Source organism: Podarcis cretensis, assembly GCF_951804945.1.
Source record: "Podarcis cretensis genome assembly, chromosome: 2".
Classification (NCBI taxonomy): Eukaryota; Metazoa; Chordata; class Lepidosauria; order Squamata; family Lacertidae; genus Podarcis; species Podarcis cretensis.
In genome coordinates this window covers 38,366,767-38,383,358 of record NC_137171.1, presented here as the reverse complement: position 1 = coordinate 38,383,358, position 16,592 = coordinate 38,366,767, and the positions used below count along the sequence as shown (strand labels likewise).

General features: G+C 42.7%; 1 protein-coding gene across 5 annotated transcripts in view; it reads left to right on the top strand.

Annotated features, from left to right (window-relative positions):
• Positions 1 to 16,592, top strand: part of GAS7 (growth arrest specific 7) — a 134,737-nt gene that overhangs the window by 98,042 nt on the left and 20,103 nt on the right. For all 5 annotated transcript variants that reach the window (XM_079966127.1, XM_079966128.1, XM_079966129.1 and 2 more), the window contains exons 4-7: positions 61 to 146; positions 6,235 to 6,288; positions 12,801 to 12,890; positions 14,747 to 14,862. In XM_079966127.1, coding sequence (XP_079822253.1) covers positions 61 to 146; positions 6,235 to 6,288; positions 12,801 to 12,890; positions 14,747 to 14,862 — 346 coding nt within the window. The remainder of the gene's footprint in view (positions 1 to 60; positions 147 to 6,234; positions 6,289 to 12,800; positions 12,891 to 14,746; positions 14,863 to 16,592) is intronic.

The window sequence follows — 16,592 nt, the reverse complement described above, 5'->3', positions numbered from 1 at the left end:
CATTCCCCCCCCCCCATCTTTTTGAATTACGCCAGCTTCTCCTGTATCTTTTCTTTACAGTGAATGGGTATCACATACCAGGAACTTTGGTACCCCAACTAGAACCAAGCCACATGAGTCTCCGCAAAGTCAACAGTGACCCCCAGGTAAGCACAGAAAATATTCCTGGATGTAGATGAAGGCTTTTATTTTCTATGATTGTTTAGAAATAGTGCTTGTGGATACTTCCAGTGGGATGAAGGACTGAAAGCAGTCTTCCTTCACTTAGATGTGCAGCAGTGATAGTTCAGTCTTTTAGTCCAAATTGTGCTGTGAACCTCAAAGTCCTTATATTCCTGAACACGCTCTCTCCCTCTCCCCTCCCCCTTCTATTTTTATCACTGGAAGCTCTTATTGATCTTTCTCAACTTTAGCCATCTGTGATCATTTTGTAGTATGGAGTTTTTCCGGCTAGGTACCCAACGTGCTTTCTTTTTTGTCAACATTGAATTGGAATTTGTTGCACTTCTTGTAGCTGTTTAAGTGAGCATCCTCTTGCTATTGTACCATGAGACACTATAATCAAGATGATTTTTATTATCCATGCATTCTTTCCTAAATCTTGGAAGATTACAGCTATATTTCATAGCAATGCATTCCACGCTGTCTCAAAGTCTCCTTTACCCACTACAGTACTGGAGAAAAAATTCACCAACTTGTTAGAAGTTTTTTTTTGTAGGTTTTTTTTTTCTTTTTCAGAAATATGTAAGTTAAATCTTAGGTCATAAACATTCTAGAGCTTTATTTTTTCCACTCAATTCAGATATGCTGAATGTCTGTATAGCTCTACCCCTCTTACCATTATTACTATATTATTGAAGTCTGCATTAAAGCCTGTTATGTAATTTGGGCTGCTTCCACACTGGTCACTTATTGTGGAACAACCGTGCTTTGTTCACTCACTGTTTATGGGATGTCTGCATAACATAGTGATCAAACGTCCTCCTCCCAAGTTTTCTCTATTCAGCTTCCGTTTTTGTGGGGTTGGTTTTTTTAAAGAACTCAGAAAAATCTGGGTTTTTATTTGTTTGGTTTTTTTATCACAATGTAAGCACTGTGCAACATACCCCATGTAGGTGATCCACCACACAGCTGTTCTGGCTTATACAGGCCAGTTACGGCCTTCATAGATTTTGTTCTAGCAATTTCCTTCTCTATAGTCTGTCTCATCTGTCTCTGCTCTGGTCAGACCTCACCTGGAGTACTGTGTCCAGTTCTGGGCACCACAGTTCAAGAAGGACACTGACAAACTGGAACGTGTCCAGAGGAGGGCAACCAAAATGGTCAAAGGCCTGGAAACGATGCCTTATGAGGAACGGCTAAGGGAGCTGGGCATGTTTAGCCTGGAGAAGAGGAGGTTAAGGGGTGATATGATAGCCATGTTCAAATATATAAAAGGATGTCACATAGAGGAGGGAGAAAGGTTGTTTTCTGCTGCTCCAGAGAAGCGGACACGGAGCAATGGTTCCAAACTACAAGAAAAAAGATTCCACCTAAACATTAGGAAGAACTTCCTGACAGTAAGAGCTGTTCAACAGTGGAATTTGCTGCCAAGGAGTGTGGTGGAGTCTCCTTCTTTGGAGGTCTTTAAGCAGAGGCTTGACAACCATATGTCAGGAGTGCTCTGATGGTGTTTCCTGCTTGGCAGGGGGTTGGACTCGATGGCCCTTGTGGTCTCTTCCAACTCTATGATTCTATGATTCTATGATTCATCTCTCTTGGAATCAGCTCTATCACTTTAACTGTTCCCTTCTCAAATAGCATTGCTTTGGTGTTCCTTTCCTCTCTCCACAACCCTGCACATCCCAACTTGCAGTACATCCCACACAATGGTCCCAATGAAAATTGCTACACACAAGATTTGGGGTTGGGGAAGGAGTGGCTTCCCACTCGGCTGTAGAATGTTATTTGGATTCCAGACATTGCTGTCCCACCTACAGCGTAAAGCAGAACAGCACTGCTTGCATACTGCTTAATTGTCACCATCTGTAAGCACTCTTGGTTACTGATGCTTTTCCGCTGTCTAAGAAAATCTAGGGATTTACCTTAGCAAACAGCATTTGAAAAGTACAAGCTACTGTTCACTGTAGCTTCCAACAACTAATTAACATTATTTGGGGTCCTCTGGAAATCTAAGGCATGACAGCTGGACATAGCTGAATTATGAAGGGCTAGCATGTTTGAGTGAATGCAGTGTTGAACCTGAGATCCAAAACTCTGTTAAATCATTCATGTGTGTTTAAATAAATCTGGTCATTTAAAGCCATGAGCTCGCAAACAGGCTTTGGCAAGTTGCTGTTTCAAGCCTCAGTTTCTGTTCTGTAAAACAGTTTATAATAGTCATAGTATAGCTGTGAGGCAAAGCATACTGCTACCCATAGAATATTGCTTTCTCCCAGTTCTCTGTGCTTTAAGGAATCACGTAGGCCAATTTCGCAAATGATGCTAAAATTGATTTTTGCATTTCTCCTCCCCACCCCTCACTGATTTTTTGCATTTCCTGTATCTGTACGTTCAGTTTGAAAAGCCACATTAAGTCTGGGTTGTTTTTAAAAAAACAAAAACCAGCTTTCTTCACTCTTATTCTACACTAATGATGATTAAAAAATGTTCCTGAGCAGGGACTCACACATTTCTGTTCATCGCTTGATGACTGTAATATCAAGTACTTTCTTGTATTGTGCAAACAGCCATCGCAGATCAAACGGCACTTTCATATCTGCTGACATCATTTCAGCGCAATATGTTCCAGCTGTGTTTGCAGCTCATAACATTTATTTTGTTTTTATCCCACCCATCCTCCTGAGATTTGAATAAAAATGAGCACGTGCACAGCAACTCTGTGCAGGGGGGCTGGGAAGACAAGATAGTGACTTGCTCAAGACAACCCAGGGAGGAATAAAGCTGAGCAGAGATTAGAACCTGCACCTTCCCTGTATAAACCCAATACTGGAGCCACTGCCATGAAGTCATTGAACTAGCCATTCCGTGGGGAAGGGCCGTAGCACAACGGTAGGGCACCTGCTCTGCATGCAGATGGCTCCAGGTTCAATCCCTAGCATCTCTGGGTAGGGTTGGGGGAAAGACCCTCTACCAGAATCCTGGACAGCAGCTGCTGGTTAGTGAAGACAGTAGTGAGCTAGAATCTAGATGACCTAGAGGTGTGACTCTCTAGAGGTGTGAGAGCCAGTGTGGTGTAGTGATTAAGAGCTGTAGACTCGTAATCTGGGGAACCGGGTTCGCGTCTCCGCTCCTCCACATGCAGCTGCTGGGTGACCTTGGGCCAGTCACACTTCTCTGAAGTCTCTCAGCCTCACGCACCTCACAGAGTGTTTGTTGTGGGGAAGGAAGGGAAAGGAGAATGTTAGCCGCTTTGAGACTCCTTCGGGTAGTGATAAAGCAGCATATCAAATCCAAACTCTTCTTCTTCTCCTCCTCCTCCTCTATAAGGCAGCTTCCTGTGTTCCTATGGGTGAGGTGTTCGTGCATGTGTGAGAGTAGTTCACAAAAAAAAAAAAAAACTCTTAAGGGCTGACTAAAAAGTGTTGCAAAATGTCAGAGAAGAAAGTGTGCATTGACAAGACAATTATTTGTTACGTGACCATGGTTCGGAAAATGTTTCTGCTTTCAGTTCACTGAGCTCTGCTTGAGTCAAGCAGGTCATATGTGAGAACACGGAAAACTTGGTTTTAAAAGCTCTGAGGACCTTGTAGACTCTGTGGGTGCTTTTTCCCTCTTCTTCTTCCCTGCTCATTCCCCTCACTTCCTCCCCTTAATGATGTCACCAGGAAAGAGGCGAAGAATAAAACTAGATTTTGCATCGTGTCTTCACTGTCTATAAAATAAGCATATGGCTGGAGTGGGCACATCAAGAGAGTGATATTCTGAAATCTTCTCTTCCTCCCTTGCTCTCCCTGAGGCTGAGAAGCCAGTGCTAAATTGTTGGCAAAGTTGTTCTCCTTTGCCCCTGTGAGTAGTTTGTTATCACACAGTAGTGTCTTTATGAAGAGAGGCGGAGGTAGTTGAGGAAGTAATTCACCTCTGCCTTTCCTAAGCGAGAGTATACAACACATCTCCTGTAGCGTTGCATATCTCACTTTGGAAACTCTTGAACCTTGATCTGTAGGTGATTCTTGCATGAATCCACCTTGACCTGTGCTGCTGCTTCTTTGTAGTACTCTGGATGGTGATCTGTTTTGGATACTGGATCAAGAGTATCTTTGTAGGTTTAAGATCCTACTGATCTTTTCTAGTCTTACTTGAGGGCATGGCTGGTGGGTCCAGGGAACAGCTACTCTCTGACCTAATGGCTTTGCAGGTTCATAACTGGCTGCTTCAGCAGTTGTTGGGCAATCGGCCCGTAAATGAATCAGCAGCTTACAACACAGGTGAGTGCTCTTGTATTGGTTGTAGAGTGATCAGTGGGGAACCTACTGGGCCCCCTGGAAAGCATGGAGCTGAGTGAGACCAAGAATGCAGGAAAGTTGAAAGAATTTAAGGTGTGCCAGTGTTAACCAAGAAAACTTGAGTGTTTGGAAGCTCAAGGACTTAAGATTTGCTACTATGTCTAGCAGTTTATTATGAAAGTGCATTGTAGAGGGGAACTCCATAACATATCCCCCTCCTTAAAGATCAGGGGAGTCAGAAGCAGCATCATTTATTTTGGAGAGGAGATGGTGATTTAGAGTTCTTCATTACACAGTTCTTCTTTCCGCAGGTGCTAGCATCAGCTCTCCTTTTGCGGCTGGACCAATGCCAATCTGCTGTTTGGGGCATACTTTTTTTCTGCTGTGCGTGGGCAACTAATGCTAACAAAGAGGGGTATTTAAAAATTTATTTACTTGCCTTGTCAGCATGAGATTAGAACATCTGAGGGAAATGGACTCATTTTCAGATTCTGGATCAGCAAGAAGCTTCCTTTGAGGGGTATTGAAGGATTCCGTTTCACATATGTGAGGATATTTTAAAGAACAATAGCAGCTGTCGGGGGGGGGGGGGACATAAAGAGAAAGGCAAAAAGGCTTGTGTTCAAATTGCACCATAGCACGTATAGACTGCTTTCCGGGAGAGATGTCATAGCTGGTAGAAAATGGTGCCTAAAGAAATTGTGGCATTTCTAGATCTCTGGAGTTTTGCACATAAAAATTAAGGAGACATGCGGGGGGACAGGACTGTTCTCTATCAGAGAGTATTAAGGCAGTCTTCTTCCTAGAATAAAGTTGTTGTGCTATGTTTGTCCTTGAGGTATTTTTTGTTACTCTGTGTAAAACTGGACAATGTGGCATAAATATTTCTTTGTGTGAGATAACCCTGGTAAGGACTACAAAGGACAAAACCCCCATAAATAAAAGCAATAAGGTTACAATGAATGGTGAAGCAGGACATGTTCCATCATGTTGTTAACTGTTGCACGGTAGCCTCAGACAGAATGGCATGCCAAACAAACACTTTAAAATAGGTGGCTGCTGACTCCATGTGCACTATACTTCTGTTTTGGGTCATTCCATTCACTGTCAGTCTGATGCAGGTGGGTTTTTTGTTGTGTTGTTTTGGTGCTTTTGCTAATTTGCAGATGGACGCAGAAGGAAGCCTTGGGGATGCCTGCAGTGTGTTAGCAACAACACTGCAGAGACTTCCTCCTCACCTTGCTTCTCGAGTCCCAGCTTTTAAAGCTGGAATGAGGGGGGGGGGCAGTGGGGCAAGCGGATGAGATGTGTGTGCAGTTGCGATATGAACCTAACAGCAAAGGAAGCCTTTGTGTACAGCAGCTGAACTGCGTGCGAAACGTAAAACAGAGCTTCAAATAACTCTTTTAGGCACAGTAGCTAAAGAGCCCTGCTTCAGAGTTGGCACGCAGTGGAAGAGTTAAATCCAAAGCTAGGCACTGATTGGAAGGGGAGGTGTCGCCGTGTTTCGGATGAATTATCTGGCTGTACAGAGCTCGTGTGCTGCTTCGTGAGCACAGTGCAGGAGTCTCCCATGCAAGAGTTGAACTGTGACACCTCTGGGGCATGGAAAGAGGCTAAGCCAGAAAGCAGGGCAGAAAGGGAATCTACTCCAATTTGGCTTGCTGAGCACCCCTGCTTCCCACACACGCACACACAAGCACACACATACACCTTCCAGTAACTCAGAATACATACCATGTCAGATGTGGAGTGCAGTTTTGACGATGCCTCTTGCCTCTCTCCTCAGAGTCCTGGGTCCCCCTCACCTACTCGAAAGCAGAACAAGGAGACCACGTTCACGGTAAGTAGAATCCCACCGTGATGATCACCAGTCCAGTTGCTATGGTGATCTAGTCACCAGAGCAAGTAGCATTGCAGGGCAGGAGAGCCGTCAGTCCGTCTGTGTATGTGTTGGTGTGTTGAATCCGTGTGAAAGGGTCTGCCTCATGTTTTCCAGATGTAAACACGGTGCCTGCTTTCCACAGCAGTAGCTGCATTGAAGCCATTTTTAAAAGGCTGGAGCTAGCAGAGAGCCTGTTAAAGAGAGACAGGAAAGAAATGTCAGAAAGCAAAAGGAGAGAGTGGGGGCACTTCTTTCTGTTGTGATTTTTAAATTATAGTTGCAGCAGTGTTTCCTTTTGTTCAAAGTTGCTTCTGGGTAGATGAAGCAATTAATAGCCAATGAAGTCATCTTAAGAATGGAGTGTTCCTGTGGGCAGCACACACAATGATAAAAAGTTGACAGTCAGGGTTCCCCCCCAAGGCTGGCTTCCTTTGCAGCTTTGATGGATGACTGAAGGGGCTAAAGATCCATAGAAAGAAGAAGAATATTTTTTGAAAAGATGCCCCGTGAAGTTGTCGTAGTATGCACTTTGGCTGAGGTCGCGAACATGCTAGATATTTCTTAGTAGGAGAGGATGAGATGCAAGCCTTTGAATCCTGGCAAACCTCTTTTGACTCCTTAAGTCCAGAAACTTATCCATTATTGCTCAGAAACCTGGCCCAGCCATCCGGGCTCCATGGTTAACAAAATATTTGATTTGATTGCAATGATTTAAGAGAGAGAGAGAGCGAGGGGTGGGGGACATTTCCCTGTGGAAGTGTGAGGTTCGCTCTTTTGCTAGCTACAGCAGTGGAAAGGAATTTGTTGAAACAACATGACACATCTCAGTGTGAATTAGAGCACCGGGAGTGGTGGTGGAGAGAACATTAGGGGGACTAGAATATGAGGTGGTGATTAGTGTCAGTGCTGTTTTCTTTGTGACAGGATTGATGTTTGGTGCTGCCACTCAGTTTTCCCAGGTTTGAGATTTAGTTTGAATGTTTCTGCCTCCTTCACCCCCCTTTCATGGTTTGGGCTCTCTAAAACGAGAGAGAAAACACAAGCAAAAACTGCTCATTTGGTATGGGTGTTGGACTTCAGGTGTGTTTTCCCCCACGGATTTTGCACTTTATGGAAGAAATAATGCACTCTCTTAATGGCTTACACTTATTCTCAGTTGAAAGGGACGTAAAGCAGCAACCTCAGATCTTGTGAGGGGTGTCTGGGGCTGTTTCAACATTTTTTGCTCCGTACTTCACCCCATCAACATGAAACAAAACAAAACCCAGAACTTAAAGGGGGTGCAGGGGGTGTAGAACAGCTGGCTGTGTACAGAAGACCTAGCTGTGGGGATAACCCCATTCAGTCAGAGGCAGTTGAAGAAACGGAAGCAGTGTGTTTTATTACTACTGCTCAGCTGCCATACATGTAGTAACAAAACTGAAGGCTGAAAGGGGTGATTACCTTAATCCTAAGGCACAATTACATTGCAGCTGGAGTTAGGGATGATTCAATCCATTGTGGTGCCCTGGTTAGGCACCCCTGGGTTAAAGTGCTGTACTGTGACTTGGGAGACCAGGGTTCAAATCCCCACTAAGCCATGAAATTCACTGGACAGTGTTGGGCCACCCACCAACTCTCAGTCTGACCGAACTCATGGGGTTGTTGTGAGCACCTTGGAGGAAAGGCAGGATAAAATAAAAAATACTGCTCTTTGTGAATGGCTTTGTCAAGAATCATTTTTGAAGCTCTTTGAGGCTACAGTAATATTTGGAAACAGCCTCATAAGTGGGTCATCTGTATCATGGTTCTGAGTATCTGCATTAATATTGTACCTCCTGGGGGGTCAGCAACAGTGGTGCAGGTGTTTTTCTATATGGCCCATCTCATCCAAGTGTCAAATGGATTCAAATGTTGCATCTGCCATGCAGTGTCCCGACCACAGTGAAATTATTTTTTGGCAGAACCATGCCACTGAGCTTGACCAGGAGAGGAAGCAAAGAACACATACATGCACGTACCGCACCACAGGTTCCCTCCCACTCTTTTCCTCAAGCCCAGCACTTGATTTTTGAGAAGGGATTTTTATTGGATGCCACAAAGCGTTCGCTTAGAATCATAGCATTGTAGAGTTGGAAAGGGACCCCAGGGGTCATCTAGTCCAAACCCCTGCAATGCAGGAAAATGCAGGCAACTCATATGGGAATCGAACCCACAACCCCAGCACCATGCTCTGACCAACTGAGTCAACTGGAGTTGCATCTTTCTTCTGAGGAATATGTTATGAAGTGCCCTTTTCAGCTGACTGAATTCACACATAATGCCAAACTCCAAGGACTGATTGGTTCACTTCTCGCCTCCTCCTCCTCCTCTGTCTGCCCCCTGCGCATCACAGTTTAGGACTTCTTTCTGTAGTTTAGAGGCCAACCAAAGTTGGTCTCAATGTTGGAAATGCCAAATTATGGTTTGTGCTTCCGGTAAAGCGGGATTACCAGATTTGCAGGACAGCACAATTAGTCATTTGACTTTTCTGACACCGAGGCAAACTGTTGTTTGTCAATAAACCACAGTCAAAAGTCCTTCACAGCACATAGGAGTAGTCATAAGCTTGAGGGGCTCATTCCTGTTGCACCAAACTGTGGTTTAGCTGTATGTGTGAACACAGCCATGTTTCTCATGGGTAATATACAGAAGTTACTAACTTTCTGGGGGTAGTGGGTGAGAGAGGAGAAATGTTGATTGTGCTTCACAACTGAAGTAATTTTTCTCAAAATTGGGTTCCCAGCTGTTGTTGGACTACAACTCCCATCATCCCTAGCTAGTAGGGCTAGTGGGATGATGGGAGCTGTAGTCCAGCAATAGCTGGTGACTCAAGTTTGAGAGACACTGATCTAAAAAGATAGGCATGTAAGACCATTAAGTCCGAGGTCTAAAAATTACCAACTTCTTCCTGTGACACAAACGCTCCTTTATATGCTCCTCTTCCAGCTTTCTCTGCTGCAGCACACAGGACTTAAAGATCTGTCTCACATATACACTCCCCGTGTGGCATTTTCTCCTACAGCAGTTTGGATGAGAAATTGTGCTCTTAAAACTTGGTCACATCCAGTGGAAATACTCCGCTAAGAAGTTTTAGCAGAAATTCGAAACATCTGGAAATGTCTCCAAACCACGTTGTAAGCAAGTGATAATCCACCATGCAGCGACACCCTTCAGGTGCCAACAAGTGCTAAAATATATATTTAAAAACCCTCTCTGCTGAAAATGAAGCAACTTGACCTTTCTGGCAATTGACAACCACATGAGAGGCTTAGAGTTACATATGTTGGATGTGGTTCTTTGCATTCCAGTGTTTCATAACTTCTGTGATCCCATCCTACGACTTGAATGAAACACTCTTTCTTTTGTGTTACCATTCCAGTTTTCATGGATGTTAATTTTCCTCCCTGCCAAAAAATAAAATAAAAATTCTGCTTGTTGCCATTTAATAAGAGCAACTCCAGTGCACTCTCTTGTTAGCATTACCAGCAAGGACACTTCTTTTTCTGTGGTGTTCCTGTTCAGGTTATGACCAATTTCTGGCCACATTTGGATGATCATATCTATACCTAAGGAAGCCAAGTTATGAGCAAGCCTCTTGCTCACACACCCAGCACCTTTGTTCCTTTTCAGTGAGCCACAATATAAACCAGGTAGTCTCTAAACTTAGTTTTTGGTTTTTATTCATTCTGGGAAACTCCAGTTACTAGCATTAGAACAAGCCAGGGTATTCAACTATGAATTGAAGTTTGTTTAATATCCTGGCTTGTTCCAAGGTTTTCCTGGTTCAGACTTAACAGGAAACTGTAGTTAGTTAGAAGCTTCCTCATTTAATTATAGCTTGTACCAGACGGAGGGGCAAGAAAGGAGGAAAAGGCTCATTCATATCTTGGTTTATTAAACCGATATACGATTGTCTGAACCATTTCAGTCTTCATATTACAGAATCACCTTTGACTGCTGGACACCTTGACTTCTTTGTGCATGAGTTCTTTCTGGCTATCGGGTCAACCCAATTTATATGTATTTTGTAGTGTTTCAAGCTATACCCTAGAAAAGTGAAACAAATCCAAATGCATTGTCAGCACAGCTACAACAGAAAAGATATACAGTGGTACCTCTGCTTATGAACTTAATTCGTTCCGGAGGTCCCTTCTTAACCTGAAACCGTTCTTAACCTGAGGTACCACTTTAGCTAATGGGGCCTCCTGCTGCTGCCACGCCGCCAGCGCACAATTTCTGTTCTCATCCTGAGGTAAAGTTCTTAACCTGAGGTACTTCTTCTGAGTTAGCGGAGTATGTAACCTTAAGTGTTTGTAACTCGAGGTGTTTGTAACCTGAGGTACTAATGTACCTTTGACTGTCCCAGTTGTCTGTTGGGCAGTGCCTGTTGCAAGTTCACACATGCCCCTAATCTGGATAGCTTTGTCTGGGCAATTGAGCCAATTAACACAAGTAGGTGACATGGGGCTGTTCACAGTGTCCCCACTCACAGTGTCCCCTTCCCTGCCTTACCATGTCCTTGGCCTTACTGTTTTGGTTGGGAATGGCGTGAATAAGGCTTCCATCTGTGTTCACTTGAACACGTGGCACAGTTCAGGCGAACGCATGCAAATAGCCCCCTTTATACCTTCTTCACTCTGCATGGGACAGTTGGAAACGGTGAAGCTGTGGCCAGTGCATGGGGTGATTATTGGGACTGGGATGGCATGTGCAGCCCCCTGCCTTCTGCTTGTATTAATATTTCTTGCATGGGTGTATTTAAAAAGTTTATTTTTTTAATTTTTTAAAAAATGCTTTTCTTATATATATGGAAGTAGGTTTGCTCATCCACCCAAGCTGTTGTGTGGTTCTATAGAAAGGAGACAAGTCTAACCTCTCCTCCACATTTCTGAGAACATTTAGTTAAAAACACATTTTTCTTTGAACTGTGTGTTCTTTCCCCATCCATCTCCAACACTAGAGCAAGCATCTTTGTTTCAAAAAGAGAGAAGCAGGCTCTTCCTCTCCCCTGGCAGGAAAACGGTGACATTTGAACAAGGCTTCCCTTCTTTTTCTTCTTCAATGAGTGAGGTTATCAAGGTACCCCACAAAAGGACTGGGTTTAGTGCCACCATAGCAATAAGGAGATAAGCCCCTGTACATCCTTGATTTTGTCCTGGTGTTATTAGGAGAATCATACACACATGTCCCAAGTCCTCTTACAGGGCCAAGAGATTCATAGCTTAAAATAATTGTACGCAATAACTTGATCATCCTTTCCCTCCCAATTTTTGTGAGCGCTTGCAGATTATATTTTAAATGTCCCCTACAGCTTCTTGATACTGCTTTCTGTTTGTCAAGTACACTGTCAACAACACAGTAAGGGCATTTAAGGAGGTCTTTTTGGTCGCTCTCTAACTAGGAAGCTTCATCAAAGCTCAAGCCCACTAATCTCTCTAAACCGTTGAGAACTTTGCATTTTGGCATGCACTATAGTATCTGTTTCTTGTCCCAAGATGAAGCAGTTGTATGGATTATAAATTTAAATAAATGCTTTCTGTCAGGCTTCATGAATTAAATTAGTGAATTATAGATCCAGAGAGGAATAATTTTCAGTTGCGCTTTTTAAAAAATATGCATTGAAGTGCAACATCTGAATATTAGTCTAATGATTTTATTATTAATCTGGTTTTTTCTCCATTGTGTCCATTAGCTTCACTGGGACTTTCTGTGTACTTCTGGCATAGGCTGTTGTGTAAAATTTGGTTTTCCATTTGTAAGATCCCTTAGGCAGCTTTAACTCATTTAATGACATCCGATCCAAGTTAGAAATGATTTTACCTAGAGCTGCTACTAGATTTCACCAAAAAGTGAAATGATAAGGCAAACATGGAGGTTCCTGTTTGGGTGAAACATTTGAGGAATTTCCACATTTTTAGTGAAGTGGTTGCCTTTTGAATTTCATCACTAAAGTGAAATTGCAAGGCAAACATAAAGGTTCCTGTTTAAGAAGGAACATCCAAACAATTTTGAGGGTAGTAAGATTTAAACTGCAATCCTAGCCCCACTTCCCTGACCATAAACCCCATTGGATTCAATGCATGCTTGGACTTGGGCTTAGAAGTAAGTCGAGGTAGACATACCTAGTATTGCGCTTTTAGTCTAACAATAAGTACTGCACATTCTTAGTTTTATCCTCCCTCTTCTTTTAAATAAAAGAAGGAGGCATGCAGGGTTTGATGATCAGAGATCCTGTTTTGCTTAGAGTCTGCTTCCTAGATATTGCAGCGACTTTCAGCCACACAAAATCTCTTACATCTGCGTTCTATGACATCTCCTGGTTAAAGCGAGCATTACATTCAGCAAGAACCTAAGCCAGCTGCGTTGCATTTATGCAGCTTTTGTATACATGCATCTATGTTTCTGAACTGCTTTGCACGTCCAATATATTCCTCTTTCCTTTTTGTCAGATAAACTGTGTGACGTTCCCCCACCCTGACGCAATGCCAGAGCAGCAGTTGCTGAAACCTTCTGAATGGAGCTACTGCGATTATTTCTGGGTAAGTGAGCAGCCACCCATATGCTCTTTACTGCAGCAACCGGGATTCATACAGTACGTAGCATATTGCTAAAATCTCTGTTAGCAAACATGGTTAAAATCCAAGCTTGGAAGGAGGTGCATAAGATGTTGGAGAAGTTGTTTCCCCACCTCCACAACCTAATTGCATTGCAGCCATATTACACAAGACTGGGTGACTACAATGGGCTCCTATGTTGAGTCATATTCTGGGGCTTGTAACCCCGGAAGCCAGCATCATACAAATCTGGGCAGCATGTATGTGCTCAAGCACCATCTTCCTGATTTGCTGTCATCCCATCTGGTCCTCTACAAATGCATCATGTTAAAGTGTAGCCCAGGCATAGGCAAACTTGGCCCTCCATATGTTTTGGGACTACAACTCCCATCATCCCTAGCAAATAGGACCAGTGGTCAGGGATTATGGGAATTGTAGTCTCAAAACTTCTGGAGGTCTGAGTTTGCCTAAGCCTGATGCAGCCATTATTCCCCTTTCTTATCTTAGACCTTTCCAGAAAGGGGTCTGGGGTCCCCAGGATGCTGGGATGAGCTCTCTTAATAATTGTTGATTGGTTAGCCTGGAGAGCTGGATAGTAATAAGGGGGTAATAAATTATCTGAGTATGGACTTTAGTTTTGGATTACAGTATACACCTCCTTTAACTTTTGTAAAAAAATTGGAGTAGATAAGTTTTAGAGAAATAAGAGAATTCCCTGCAACTTCAAATGTAATGATAACTTTAGATGAGAATAGTATAAGGAACAAGATGGCCAAACTACTTACACTGGACAAAACTCACGAGTAATCATCACCTGAGAACCCACAGCCCAATTGGACTGGAGCCCTGTTCTGTAATAAGTGCTTAGCATAATTCGGCTCCAACATGATTTGCTTCATTCAGACACAAATGGCTGAAAGGGGAAGGGGAATTTGCAAATATTATATCAGAGTTGGATGTAGTTTTTCTACAACCAGAATATTTGTGGTTGAGGGGCAGGTGTATTTTTTTTTTTTTTGTAAACAATAAAATTAGATGATTTAGACTTTCTTGATAAAAAAAAAAAATGTGGTTGTCTTCACAAAGAATGAGGGCAGAGGGGAGTTCAATTGAGTTCCATGCATCCGAGGAACCATTTTGTTTTCTCTTTTACATTTCATGTGATATTTCCAAGTGCATGCAAAACGTTAGATGTACAGCATCAGAATTCTCTTGCACAACTAGAGGTTGCCAGAAATGGAAATCTTGCAGCACCCACTGTGCAATATTGCCCTGCAGGGATAAAGAAGCAGTAGGGAAACAACAAATAAGTGGGGGAGGGAGAGAATGGATAGAAAAGAGGTAGGAACTGTCCAGGGAGCAAGGCTTCTGTGGTAGGCCAGGAGGTATTCTGAGTAAGAGTCTGGGGAAGAGAAGCCTATATGCCAGTTTGTAAAAAAATATGTGGCTAGTTCTGACCTTGGTCATTTGTCCCTGACACAAGCATGGGTTGTTTTCTCCCTTATATTAATACTGTCAATTCCTATTAACACAGAATCTGCTGCTGTTTAACTACCTGTTTCATATATGCCAGAGCAGCCCCTAGTGGCAATGATCTGGTATTTGCTGGAAATTCTGCTAGCTCTATTGAAGTCGTCTTTGAAGATCCGCTAGCAGCTGTTGTATTTGTTGCATTAGGCAAAAATATCCTGAATAGAATTGCCAGCTTGTGACTTGGGGGCGTTTGAGGTAATTCTTAGCCCACTTTCCGATATCTGCTGCGTGCCAGAGCTGCTAAGTGCTTTGGCACATCTTCTGACGCCTCTAGTGTGGCATATATTCTAACTGCACATTTCCTTTAGACTGATAAGAAGGATCCTCAAGGAAACAGCACCGTCTCGGGATTTGAAATTCTTCTACAGAAACAACTGAAAGGAAAGCAAATGCAAAAAGAGATGGCGGAATTTATTCGGGAAAGGTAACTTGGAAATTCACTTCTTTCATTGGTTTCTGTCTCCATTAGTGAGACACCTGCTTCCGTTAGTCCCTTAGTAAATAACTTGCTTTCACTTAAGCACACCCGGTCTTGACATTTTGGAAGGCGAATACTAGCATGGATGTGTTCCTTGGCCTGTTCTGTCTTGACTACTTTATATTCCTACAGACTACCAGCAGTATCTTATTCTCACTTTCATAAGCTCATTTATCTAAAGCTTTGCAAATAGTTTATCCAAACATGAACACACGGCATTTATATTCAGCAAAAGGATCAACAGCCAACAAGTTTTTCAATCGGCATTGTGTATGGGGTTCTGGGCCAAATTCAGCAATTTGTGGCTATGTTAGCACTGTAGAAATGCTCAGTTTTAGAAACACATGCATTCATTTTTGTGAAATTCATGTAAAATAGTATATGATATCTGCTCTTGATGTTGTGGTTCACACAGAGAAGATGCTGTATGCCTACAGAGTTACCTGCCCTCCTTCTCATGTTTTCTGACATGCACCTCTGCCCAACACTTGTCCACAAGCTTGTATCACCGTGGCAGCAACAACACTTCATGCTTATACTGTATCTGTCATAGGTGGTTCAAAATAAGTCAAGTGAGTTAGTGTGTCTTTCTAAATAATAAGATGGTTTGAAATATTCAGTGGCTGCAGTTGTTGTTTTTATGAATTCATGAACAGTAAGAAGCTATTGAAGTGATGTACAATAAGGTAATATGGGATAAAATACCAAAGATACTGAGTCTTAAAAACAATGAAGCCATTTAAAAAAAAATTCAGTCAGTATTCCAGTAAACGTTCCAGTAAATGACTGGGTCACACTTCAAGGAAAGTCTTCTTAAATAAGAAGGCAGTGATAGCCACTCAGACATCAAGCAGGTGCCTAATTTCAGCTGGCAACTAATTCCAGAAGGGTCAGTTGATGGGTCTGATCCAGTTTCCCAGCCATACAATTCTGTAGCTTGGATCCTATTTTTCCTTCTGTGAAAGGAACAGAATTCACCCTCCTGGAATGGGACTTTTACATCTTCTGCAGCCTGTACCCATCAAAACCTGCTCCTGGTGATTGGAAATGGTGTGGGAAATGTTGCAAATGGAATAGGGAGACAGTAGAAGTCCCTTATCATACATGAATGGAGGAGCAACATCTATATGCCCAGAGCTGCTCTTTATAACATTTGTCCATATGCCCGGAGTTGCTCTTCTTAAATGGAAGGACTTGAGAGAAGGACCTTAGATCCAGTGAAGTCTTTGGCTGACAGAAGGTGGGGAGGCGATTTTTTAAATAAATAAATAAATAAATAAATAAATAAATAAATAAATATCCCTATATACACACACCTGGGACCCCTTCCATGCTATTCCAGAAAGTCCCCCTACCCTCTAGAGTGGATTTTCAGAGTTCACAAGGGCTGTATTGGGGGGGGGGGATGAGCAAAAATGACCTCCCCTAGTATTATTCTGCAGGATTGTCCTGTAAACAAACAAACAGAATGCTCAAGAGATCTCTATTTTCATCCCCTGTGTCTCCAGAAATCATAAAGCTGGGTTGTCGGATTTAAGAAATTCTGGTTGCAAGCTAGCAAGGCATTTAATTTTTTCATATTGTTTGATATTAGTACAATCCCTGTATTTACTAAGGGTCCATTTTAATCTTCACTGTAGAGACTTAGGAATCATAGAAGTACAAATCCTCTTGAG